The 9801-nt window shown below is 31.7% G+C and overlaps 1 protein-coding gene across 4 annotated transcripts; it reads right to left on the bottom strand.

Annotated features, from left to right (window-relative positions):
* Nucleotides 1-2274: 2274 nt before the first annotated feature.
* On the bottom strand, nucleotides 2275-4989 carry LOC115964062 (cytochrome P450 71A1-like). 4 transcript variants are annotated; one of them, XM_031083360.1, is made up of 4 exons: nucleotides 4885-4975; nucleotides 4690-4731; nucleotides 3397-4066; nucleotides 2275-3076 (listed from the first exon to the last, which is right to left on the bottom strand). In XM_031083360.1, exons 3-4 carry the CDS (start codon nucleotides 4042-4044, stop codon nucleotides 2462-2464), a joined length of 1263 nt encoding a protein of 420 aa, XP_030939220.1. In that variant the 5' UTR covers nucleotides 4045-4066; nucleotides 4690-4731; nucleotides 4885-4975; the 3' UTR covers nucleotides 2275-2461. The 4 variants fall into 4 exon arrangements, with proteins under 4 accessions (XP_030939220.1, XP_030939219.1, XP_030939218.1 ...); XM_031083359.1 differs by lacking the exon at nucleotides 4690-4731 and having other exon boundaries at nucleotides 4885-4989; XM_031083358.1 differs by lacking the exons at nucleotides 4690-4731; nucleotides 4885-4975 and having other exon boundaries at nucleotides 3397-3720; nucleotides 3820-4678.
* Between the last annotated feature and the right edge of the window lie 4812 nt (nucleotides 4990-9801).

Here is a 9801-nt window from a genome sequence, read left to right as displayed (position 1 = left end):
AGACTTTGTTGCTTTTATGCTTGAGCTAACCATTGTCTCAATTATAGTGCCATGAATACATAGCACCTTCCTTCCCAATCTCAAATTACACCTATCTTCTGGACTTGCAAATTCATGATTGTGTTCATCATTGAAGTGTGAAACACTCCAAATACCATTTTTAACATCAAAATGAATCCTAGCTTGACAACCTGTTCTTGTATCTAATTTATTATACTTTTTATAATCACAAGGGTCTTCAAACTCTTTATGACCTTGTTTTGAACAAAAAAATTCTTGTTGCCTAAGAACACCATAAGTATTTGTGTAACCCCTTTTCGAATGCTAAACCCCTTGTTTAAAGCATACTCATTATAGAGATTATATGCTTCTTCTTCATAACTCACTTGCATTCCAAATTTAATTTCATAGTATTAACCTAAAATTACATTCTCATGGTTTTCACTTTTATCATTGTCACCAACTGTATCAAGAGCATTTTCTGAAAAATCCATTACTAGTCTAGCCTAATCATGAAAAAGAATGTTGAATGAACAAATTGAATAGGTAGAATTCATAATTTTCCATAATAACACAACTATAGACTTAAACTAAGAAAAGAAAAAGGAAAAGATAGATTAAATACCTCAGCGGAGGCTCTTAGAAAGGGACCATTTATTGGAATCAATTCTTTTAGTAAACCCAATAGAACAAAAACATCACATCCCTGCACTAGTGCCAAATTGAAAGAGATACAGATCAGTTTCAATACCTTGTTTCTTCAACTCTTTGTTTCACAAAAGCTGGGATATATATAAAAAATAAACTTCCTATTTAGGCTATCACATATACAACATGTTTCAGGTTCGTATTCCCATTTATCTCATTTTCACACTCAAATGTGTCTTTGCTTTTCTTTTTCTTTTTTAAAATTTTATTTTGGTGATAAGTAAAAAAAAAAAAAAAAAAAACTTTATTTGCAAACAAATTAATAAAAAGAAACTAAAAAAATATCTCCTTTCCACACTTAAATGTGCCTCTGCCTTTCTTTTTTGTGTGATAACTGATGAGTGAAAAAAACCATCTCGTAGTTGCAAACAAATAAAACTAAAATGAAAAAGAAGATGTGAATAGGTATGAAGGGAAGTAGATGAAAAGAAATATTACCCCTTTGTGGCAGATTCTCGAAATCAACGATGGACCTACGATGCTCAATTTGGGGTTTTCAGAGGATTCAACTTCCAATCTCGTAGGACCTGCGATGCTTGGCAGTGGCTGTGTTTGGCAGCAAAATTTGGAGTTAAGAGAAAGAGAGGAGAAGGAGCACTTGAGAGAGAGAAAAGGGAGAGGGAGAGGGAGAGGGAGCACCTGAGAGACTAAGAGAAACAAATGGGTTTTGGAATTTCAAGTTTAGTAAGCAAGGGAGAAAGTGGCGTGGTTTGAAATTTTTTAGGGATAAAATTGTCTTTTTGATTTAGTTCACTGCAACAGGTTGATGTGTGTTTTTGGGAAAGGTGTTGATCATTTATTGGTTAGGAAATGCCAAAGGAGATGTTGAATTGGTATTATTGAAACACAGTATACTTTCTCAAAAGAAGAAGACGAAATAGAAAGGTAGGGAAGACTGAGAAAACTTGAGTCGAATAGGGAGATGACCGGCGACATGAGATGACAACAGGAAAAACATGGTAACAGTGGCAACGATGTGAGTTTTGCCACTACTTTTTTTTCTTTTTTTTCTTTTTCACTTTCAGAAAATTCCATCATGTACGGTATAAACTTCCTTGGCTATGGGCCTGTGGCTGGTGTGTAAGAAGCCAACAAAGTTGACATGGCATTCTGAAAGGTCAATAAAAAGTTAAAAGTTTTGGTTATATAGTATTTATAGATTATTTATTAAGGTTATGTTGGGAAAATTATTAAATACTCCAGGAGTACCATAAATGCGTACTCCCCCCTCTCACATGAATTGTGGGTCCCACTATAAATTTAATTAGTGGGACCCACAGTTATATGAGAGGAGAGAATACGCATTTATGGTATTTCGGGAGTACCCAATAATTACTCGGTTATGTTAACATGACAGTCTGTGTTGAATTAAAGTAATTATTTATTTTAGCAATTAGCCATATCAGCATTTTTCATCAACCACTTAACGATAGAGATTATTTTAATACGATACCAAAAGGTTGAGGATCAACACAATGCCAAAAGGTTAGAAATTAAATTGACATATTTGAAAGGTAGCAGACCAAATTTTTACATGACGTAAAGGTTAGAAACCAAATACGTAATTTACCATTTATTTGTTTTTATTAAAATATACTTCCGCATCTAAAATTATTATTATGACTAAAGTCCCTTTACATTAATTTCAATACGAAAGTAAGAGACAACAAATTTAAAAAAAAAAAACAAGACAATGAAGAAAAATTACATAGAACACAAGCACCAACTGCACAATCCTATTAAATTGGATAGATTAAGAAGAGTGCAATATTGGCACAATATGGAGACGATTTTTCCTAAACGCTGTCAGTGCATTAACTTCAGTCATGTCCAACTCTTCTCCTTGTGCATTAATAGTAGGCAGCCTCCAATCAAACCAGCACAAAAGGTTGGCAAGCAAATATTCCACTGCAGCAACAGCAAATGCCATTCCTGGGCACCCTTTTCTTCCACCTCCAAATGGAACGAATTCGAAATTTTGACCTTTCAAGTCATTTGGGTTGTCTATGAATCTCTCTGGGATAAATTCTTCTGGCCTATCCCATAGTTTAGGGTCCCTTTGGATTGCCCATACATTGACAAATACTCTTGTTTTTGCTGGAATATCATAACCTCCAAATTTTACACTTTCTGATGTTTCTCGAGGTGCAGAAAGAGGAAGTGGTGTATGTAGTCTTAGACTTTCTTTGATGATACATTTCATGTAATTCATTTGACTAATATCATCCACATCTATCTTTGACTTATTGCCCACCACTCTTCTTACCTCTTCTTGTGCCCTTTTCATAATACTTGGATTTTTAATGAGTTCTGCCATTACCCATTCCAAAGTTGTTGAAGTTGAATCGCCGCCTCCTATAAGCATGTTCTGAAATTATGAAAAAAAGAAAGAGAAGTTCTGGTGCCACAAACTAGTGCATAACTCGCTCATGTGGTGAGTTGTGCACTAGTTTGTGGTACCAGAATTTTTCAAAAAAAAAACTTTAGATATGTTTCCAAAAGTAGGATATTATCTCCATCTAATATAAATTCATTTTATGGTTTAGAAAAAAATTACCTGTTAATGATACATCGAGTTCTATATCATTTGAAATTTTAAATGACACAGCACTGTATACTTTATCAGTTTCAAGAAATAAAATAATTTAAGATCCTAGAGGTGTGTTTAAGGGAGAGAGAGAAATATACCAATAGGATTGCTTTGAGGTTCTCATGATGAAGCTCAAAGCCAAGCATGCCATCCTTTTGAAGTTGGAGGAAAATATCCACAAAATCTTTCTTATTAAGATGTTCATCATCATCACATTTCGCTGTCTTGTAGTGTTCTTCAAGCACCTCATCAAGATAAGCATCTATTTCTCTACCAGTGGATTTTAGACTTGGTAAAAGTCCCGTAAGAATATCAATCCAACCCAGAGAAGGGAAAAAATCCCCCCAAAAAAATGATGCAATTAGCACCATTACCTTTCTTGGTAGTTCTGAAGGCTTGCCCATACCATCCTGTTCTTCAAACTTTTTTCCAAAAATAACTCTAGTAACAATGTTGTTAGAGGTTTCAATCAATAATTCACTTAGATTAATAGAAACCCCTTTGAGGCACGAGTCACGTACCTTATTCATCAATATAGCAACTTCTTCTTCCCTTACATAATGGAGAGATTGCACTCTTTTGATGCTCAAAAGATCATGGACACACACTTTCCTTACTTTCCTCCAATATTCACCATAGGGTGAGAATGCCAAGTCTATGCATCCATAGAGTAAGAAATTGGTAGCTATGGTTTTTGGCCGGTTCGAGAAAACTTTGTCATGTGTTGTCATCATTTCTCTTGCCATATCTGCAGATGACACCACAAGGCTTGGTGCATGGCCGAAATATAAGAACATTAGAGGGCCATACTTCTTAGAGAGGGCATGAAGAGAACGGTGTGGGAGTGATCCAAGTTGGTGAAGGTTTCCAATGATAGGAAGCTTTGGTGGCGATGGAGGTAAATTGGGTTTCTCACTGTTTCTAATGCATTTGAAAACATATAGAAAAGAGAAAAGGAAAAGAAGAGGGAGGAGAAGAGTGAAGGTCATTTTGTGTAGTTCTTGCCATGATTGTTGTAACAATGGTTGAAGAACAGCCATTTTTTCCTTGAGTGTAGTGTTTTTTTTTTTTTTCTTTTTTTTTTCTTTTTGATAGGTACCCTTTTAAGTGTTTAGCACAATGCTATGAACGCCAACCACAAGGTATATATCATAGTTTTTTGGGGTAAGCTATATACAACTGTAGTAAGGTTTTTGTTAAAAATAAATAGTACTTTAAGAAAAACGTAAATTGAACGGTTAATATAACATTTAAGAATACCAACTAAGAATACATGTCAACGTCCCAATTAATTGTATTATATAAACAAATGGATTCAATTTTTTATCATACTTAACCTAGGCCAGTACAAAAATGCTACAATTTCGATTTGGTTTAAATACTAGTCATACCAGGATCATTCCGGCCGTACTGGAGCGAATACTGGATTTTGGCTAGTAAATGGATCAAAACAAAAGTCTCGATTTAGTTGAAAATTTTTGAGAAATGAGAGGATTATTTTCTAGCTCTATGAGAAAGATGGACCTAGATGAATAATATTAATAAGAATGACTTTGGAAGCTTTTGTAAATCTTTGAAAAAGTTACCAGTTGTTGTCGTTGTAGATTAACCAAGCTGCTGCTGCTAGTCAGTTCTGTGCTTCCCACCCGTGTCTGAAGTCTTTTTTTTTTTTTTTCGCCACTTGCTTTTCTCCTTCATTTCCTTTAATACTTATATCCGCTGTGACTATGCAAATTTTGGAATCTGTGAGATGGGAAGTGATAAAAGGCAAATGTTTACGTTCAGTTTTCACTCATCCACATGGTCAAGTTGCCTGTATTGTACTTTTATATATTTTTTCTAGATATACTTTCAATATTAGTACAATAGAAAATTAGTATATTATTTTAGTATAATAGTGTAGCTTTTTCATTGATTGAAACGATATTGTAGTTTTTAATTTGTTTAAATTGTACATTAGTATAATAGTATAATGTAGTTTTTAATTATTTTTAAATTGTACATTAGTGCAATAGTATGGTATTTAGTTTTTTTTTTTTTAAAAAAAAATTGTATACATATTATTGTTATTATTATGAGATTAAATTTTATAAGGGTGTAGTGTAAAACTCATATTTTACCCATTGAATTCCCATATGCCACATAATCTTATTACATATTTAAGAATGAAAAATTATTAGGTACTCCCGGAGTACCATAAATGTGTACTCTCTCTTCTCACATGAATGGTGGGTCCCACCATGAATTTTATTAGTGGTATCAACTATTCATGTGAGAGGAGGGAGTACGTAATTATGGTACTCTGGGAGTACACAATAATATCCCTTTTAGAATAAGTACAATAACACCCAATCAATTATAATGCCCACCCATATATAAATCTAACTAAGTTAGGAGTTTATTGAGATGTTATTAGGTGTGGTAGGGTGTATTGAATTTAAAAAAAAAATGCTGATGTTTTAATCTCTTATTGTATAGTATAAAATATAGGTTTTACACCTCATCCTTACCAAATTTAGACTTTATTATTTTTTTGAGAAAAATTTAGACTCTATTATTATTATATTAGATAGGTGAGATATAAACTTATTTTATATATTAGTGGCAATTTCAAAATTGTACACTAGTATTATTTGATATTAAATCATTTCATTTTTATAACCAAATCAAAATAGTTGCTTGTACAATGTTGACTCCATTGATTTTAACCACCCACTTATATTATTATGAGTAATGCTATATCTATAAACTATTTTACAATAATTTTACAAAATATTGATGTGGAAAATTTTTACTACTTCTAATTATTTAGGTCCACCATTAATATCATATTTTTTATTTATCAATAATTATTTAAAAGATGCTAAAACCACATCAATGTTTTTAAAATTGTTGTAAAATAGTTTGTTCATAATAATATTATTATAATACCTAATGTCAGAAATTTTTTTAAGAAGATAATGTCAGACTATAATACATAATAACTAACCATAAATATGGTTGGTTATTATGTATTAAAGTCTGACATTAAATATTTATGGTTAGGTAACACATAATAACTAACCATAAATATGGTTGGTTATTATGTATTAAAGTCTGACATTATCTTCTCGGGAAAAAAAAACCATACTATTTACACATCAACATTACTAACATTTTTATAAAACCTTCTCAAAAAAAAAAAAAAAAAACATTTTTATAAAAATGACAGTGCCTCCAAATTTTAGCAAACTAACATTAATCAACCAAATTTAGTGAGCTCCCTTTGGTTGGATTTAAAGTTCCAATCTTTAATTAGCCTTCAATTTCCAGGAAACCTCTTTCATTGTCTAGAAAGATTTGAAAGTAGGGTGCAGGGTTTTTCATTTTTTTTTATTGGTTAAAGTACTTGAAAATTCAACTAAGAGGACACTGGTCTATTTGGATACTATTTATTTGTTGAAAACTGAAAATTTATTGCTGAAAACACTGTAACAAAATAATTTTTAAATGTGTAAATAGTGCTATGAAACCCAAATTTACCTAAAAATTTGTATTTTGCTGAGTTTGGCTAGGTCATGAACAGTGCCGTGGGACCTAGCCAAAAATGCAAATGCATGCAAATGCACACTTGTTGCTACGCAAACGCACACTAATAAAGATTTGGGACAGTGGGGAATTTTTCAGTAAAACAATTCCTTTTTGGGAGCCATTTAATTAGTATATATTGTAGACTAAATAAACTTCATTTTTGTAGAATATTTATGAAATTTAGTTATCGTATTAGATAGTTCTCTCTCAAAACTTTTATTTTCCAAAAGTGGAGATAGCTTGCATAGTGATGGGTTATTTCATTATGATCTAGTAATTATTTGCACATCCATTTCTAGAAAGAGATTGATAGTTTGAGATGGATCCACGTTGAGGCTAAGGGAGCTAATTTTGTCCATAATGCCCCCTAATAAGTTTGGTCACCACATAATGCATAACAAATTTACACTGGGTTTAATTCTCTCACATCACTTATTTCAAATCTATTTTTATATGTTAAAATGTCAATATTTTTGAAATGTAAATATTTTTGCAACAATTGTAAATATGTGTGAAAAATAGTGGATGTAAACTAGTGTAAAAAGATATTTTTCATTTTATAATTAAGAAAGGTGGCAAGTTTTTTTTTTTTTTTTTTTTTTTTTTTTTTTTTTTTTTTTTTGGAGATAGTGGCAAGTTCTTAATAGTAAATAATAAAGTACTGTTAGTAGTGGACTCATATGAAAATCAATAATAATTATGGTGTTAGATTAGGTTGGGTATTTTAGATGTGAATTCTCACACACATAATATGGCTTATTAATATTATTGTTTTATCATACCCCAAGCCCATTCCAGGACCAAGCCCAAAGCTGGGACAGATTGGGTCCACGCCTTCAAGTCGTACAGGGACATCAGATGAAATGGAAAGAAATGAACTAGTCCACTCAATTTGTGCTCCAAGACGTGGCCACTAGCAGAGAGCAGAGTAATCTTGGGAGTCCAGCAAATCAAAATCATGTGGGAGTTCTAGGCAAGAGAAGAACAAAAGAAATCAAAGCGAAATTTAGAGAGATTCCTAGACCGAAAGATTTGAGCCAGTCTCGGTATTTTTGCCATAATTTTTTTGCACATATGTCCGATTGAGCTATTTCTTGGCAGCATTGGAATAAAGTCTCAAAGATCTACAACTTTGTAGTTTACTACAAATTAGGAATAAAACGTTTTAGAGGTCAAAAGTGATCTGAAAGCTGACAGTGGAAAAAACTCTAAAAATAAAAGGCTTTTTCCTTTTTCTTTGGAGGAGATTGAGGTTATAGAGGCAAAAGAAACCCTAATATTTTTCATCTTTATTCTTTTAGTTCTTTTAGATGTTTAGCATTTATTTATTTATTATTTTTTTTATGGACTTATTTTGCATAACTATGAGTGGTTAACTAGTTAGAATATGAGTGAAGTCTAATATTTTTATTATGTATGTGTTCTTGAGATTATCTATGTTTTTTTATGGATTGATGATTAAACTTTGATATTGATTTTAATATTTGAAAGGATTGCATGTTGACAAGTTCTTAAGATCTAATATGATTTTTTTAGATATATCGAATGCTTGAACTCCAGGATTCATTAAGATTTGGGAATATATTAAATGTTTGGTCTCTTTTGTAGCATGCCAATATAATTATTTACTCAATCACTCACATTCAATCTACTAGATCTACACCTTGTTTGAGAATTTTATTGTTTTATCTTTGGATTAAGCAAGTTAGCTCTCCACCCTAATTGAGTTAAAAACAATCCAAGTTTATATATATAATAAAATATTAAGTGGATCATTGAATTCCTAGTATTTTTCTCCATTACTTTTTCACAAACTTATTATGCTATTTTCAATCAAACATTTCAATAGGGTCGTATTCCATCTTTGGGTGGAAAACAAATTAACAACTTTTTTTTTTTTTTGGGTTTAATAATAGAATTTCTTACATTAGTGTCAATCAATCCTTATGGATCGATCTCGGACTCACCGATATATTATTACTTACGATTGTCTGCATTTGGTTTCGCATTTTTATTAAACCAACAATGCACAATTGTGAAATTTGTTATGATAATCTGCTAATTAAATAGTTGTAAAATTTGTTATGAAAGCAATTGTGTATGTAGCAAATCCCTAATGGCCCTCTCCGTCCTCTCCCCCCAAATTTTATTTTTATAATAAATATACATATAAATATTTGAATTTCGTCACCCTAAGAATTCAGTTAGTCTAAATAGACTTCAGAAAAAAAAAAAAAAAAAAAAAAAAAAATTTACAAGCCTATAGCTTTTGGGGATCCTCTAAATATATATTTTTAATATAAAACATTTAAAAAATATATTGCAATTACGGTACATAATGTTGTAAACTTTAGCATATGCAATACTCTCCGAGGCCTAGGCTATAGTCGTCATAATGGATCTCGTTTACTAAATTAGCCTATAGATTTTGGGCATCATCCTCTAAATATACATTTGTAATATAAAACATTGAAACCCAATTCTAACCTGAAAAACCATTCAGCAAAAAAAAAAAAAAAAAAATTCTAACCTGAAAAACCTAAATATTTTCTTAGTACTCGTACAAGACAAAGAGGAATTTTCTTACAAATGACTAGCCTGTAAACCTCAGTACCACACTCATGCATGTGATGTCCAAGTCCTCCACAGTTCCACCATCAGGCAACTCCCAGATAAAGTGGCACTATAAGAGATTTGCTAACACATATTCAACCTCTGTCTTCATCACAGGAAACCAAACATCTTCCCCTCTCTGGTTCTTTCTGGTAGATAGACACAGGTCTTCTTTTTTTTTTTTTTGTTAGTTTACTTAATAATAGTTAAAGTTGTTAAAGTTAAATTATTGACTTTGAATAAGGTGGCGAGTAATGGTAAAGATATAAAAATTTTTATAAAAAAATTACAATTTGCTGATGTGATGAGTGGTGAATGGT

Source organism: Quercus lobata, chromosome 10, assembly GCF_001633185.2.
Source record: "Quercus lobata isolate SW786 chromosome 10, ValleyOak3.0 Primary Assembly, whole genome shotgun sequence".
NCBI classification, from domain to species: Eukaryota; Viridiplantae; Streptophyta; class Magnoliopsida; order Fagales; family Fagaceae; genus Quercus; species Quercus lobata.
This window is presented reverse-complemented; position numbering and strand designations above follow the sequence as displayed.

Excerpts from the sequence above, each read along its gene's own strand:
- LOC115964062 (XM_031083357.1), bottom strand. The coding sequence starts at position 4,338 with ATGGCTGTTCTTCAACCATTGTTACAACAATCATGGCAAGAACTACAC. Across the intron at positions 3,077-3,396 it reads ACCTCAAAGCAATCCTATTG|AACATGCTTATAGGAGGCGG; the intron begins GTATATTTCTCT and ends TCATAATTTCAG.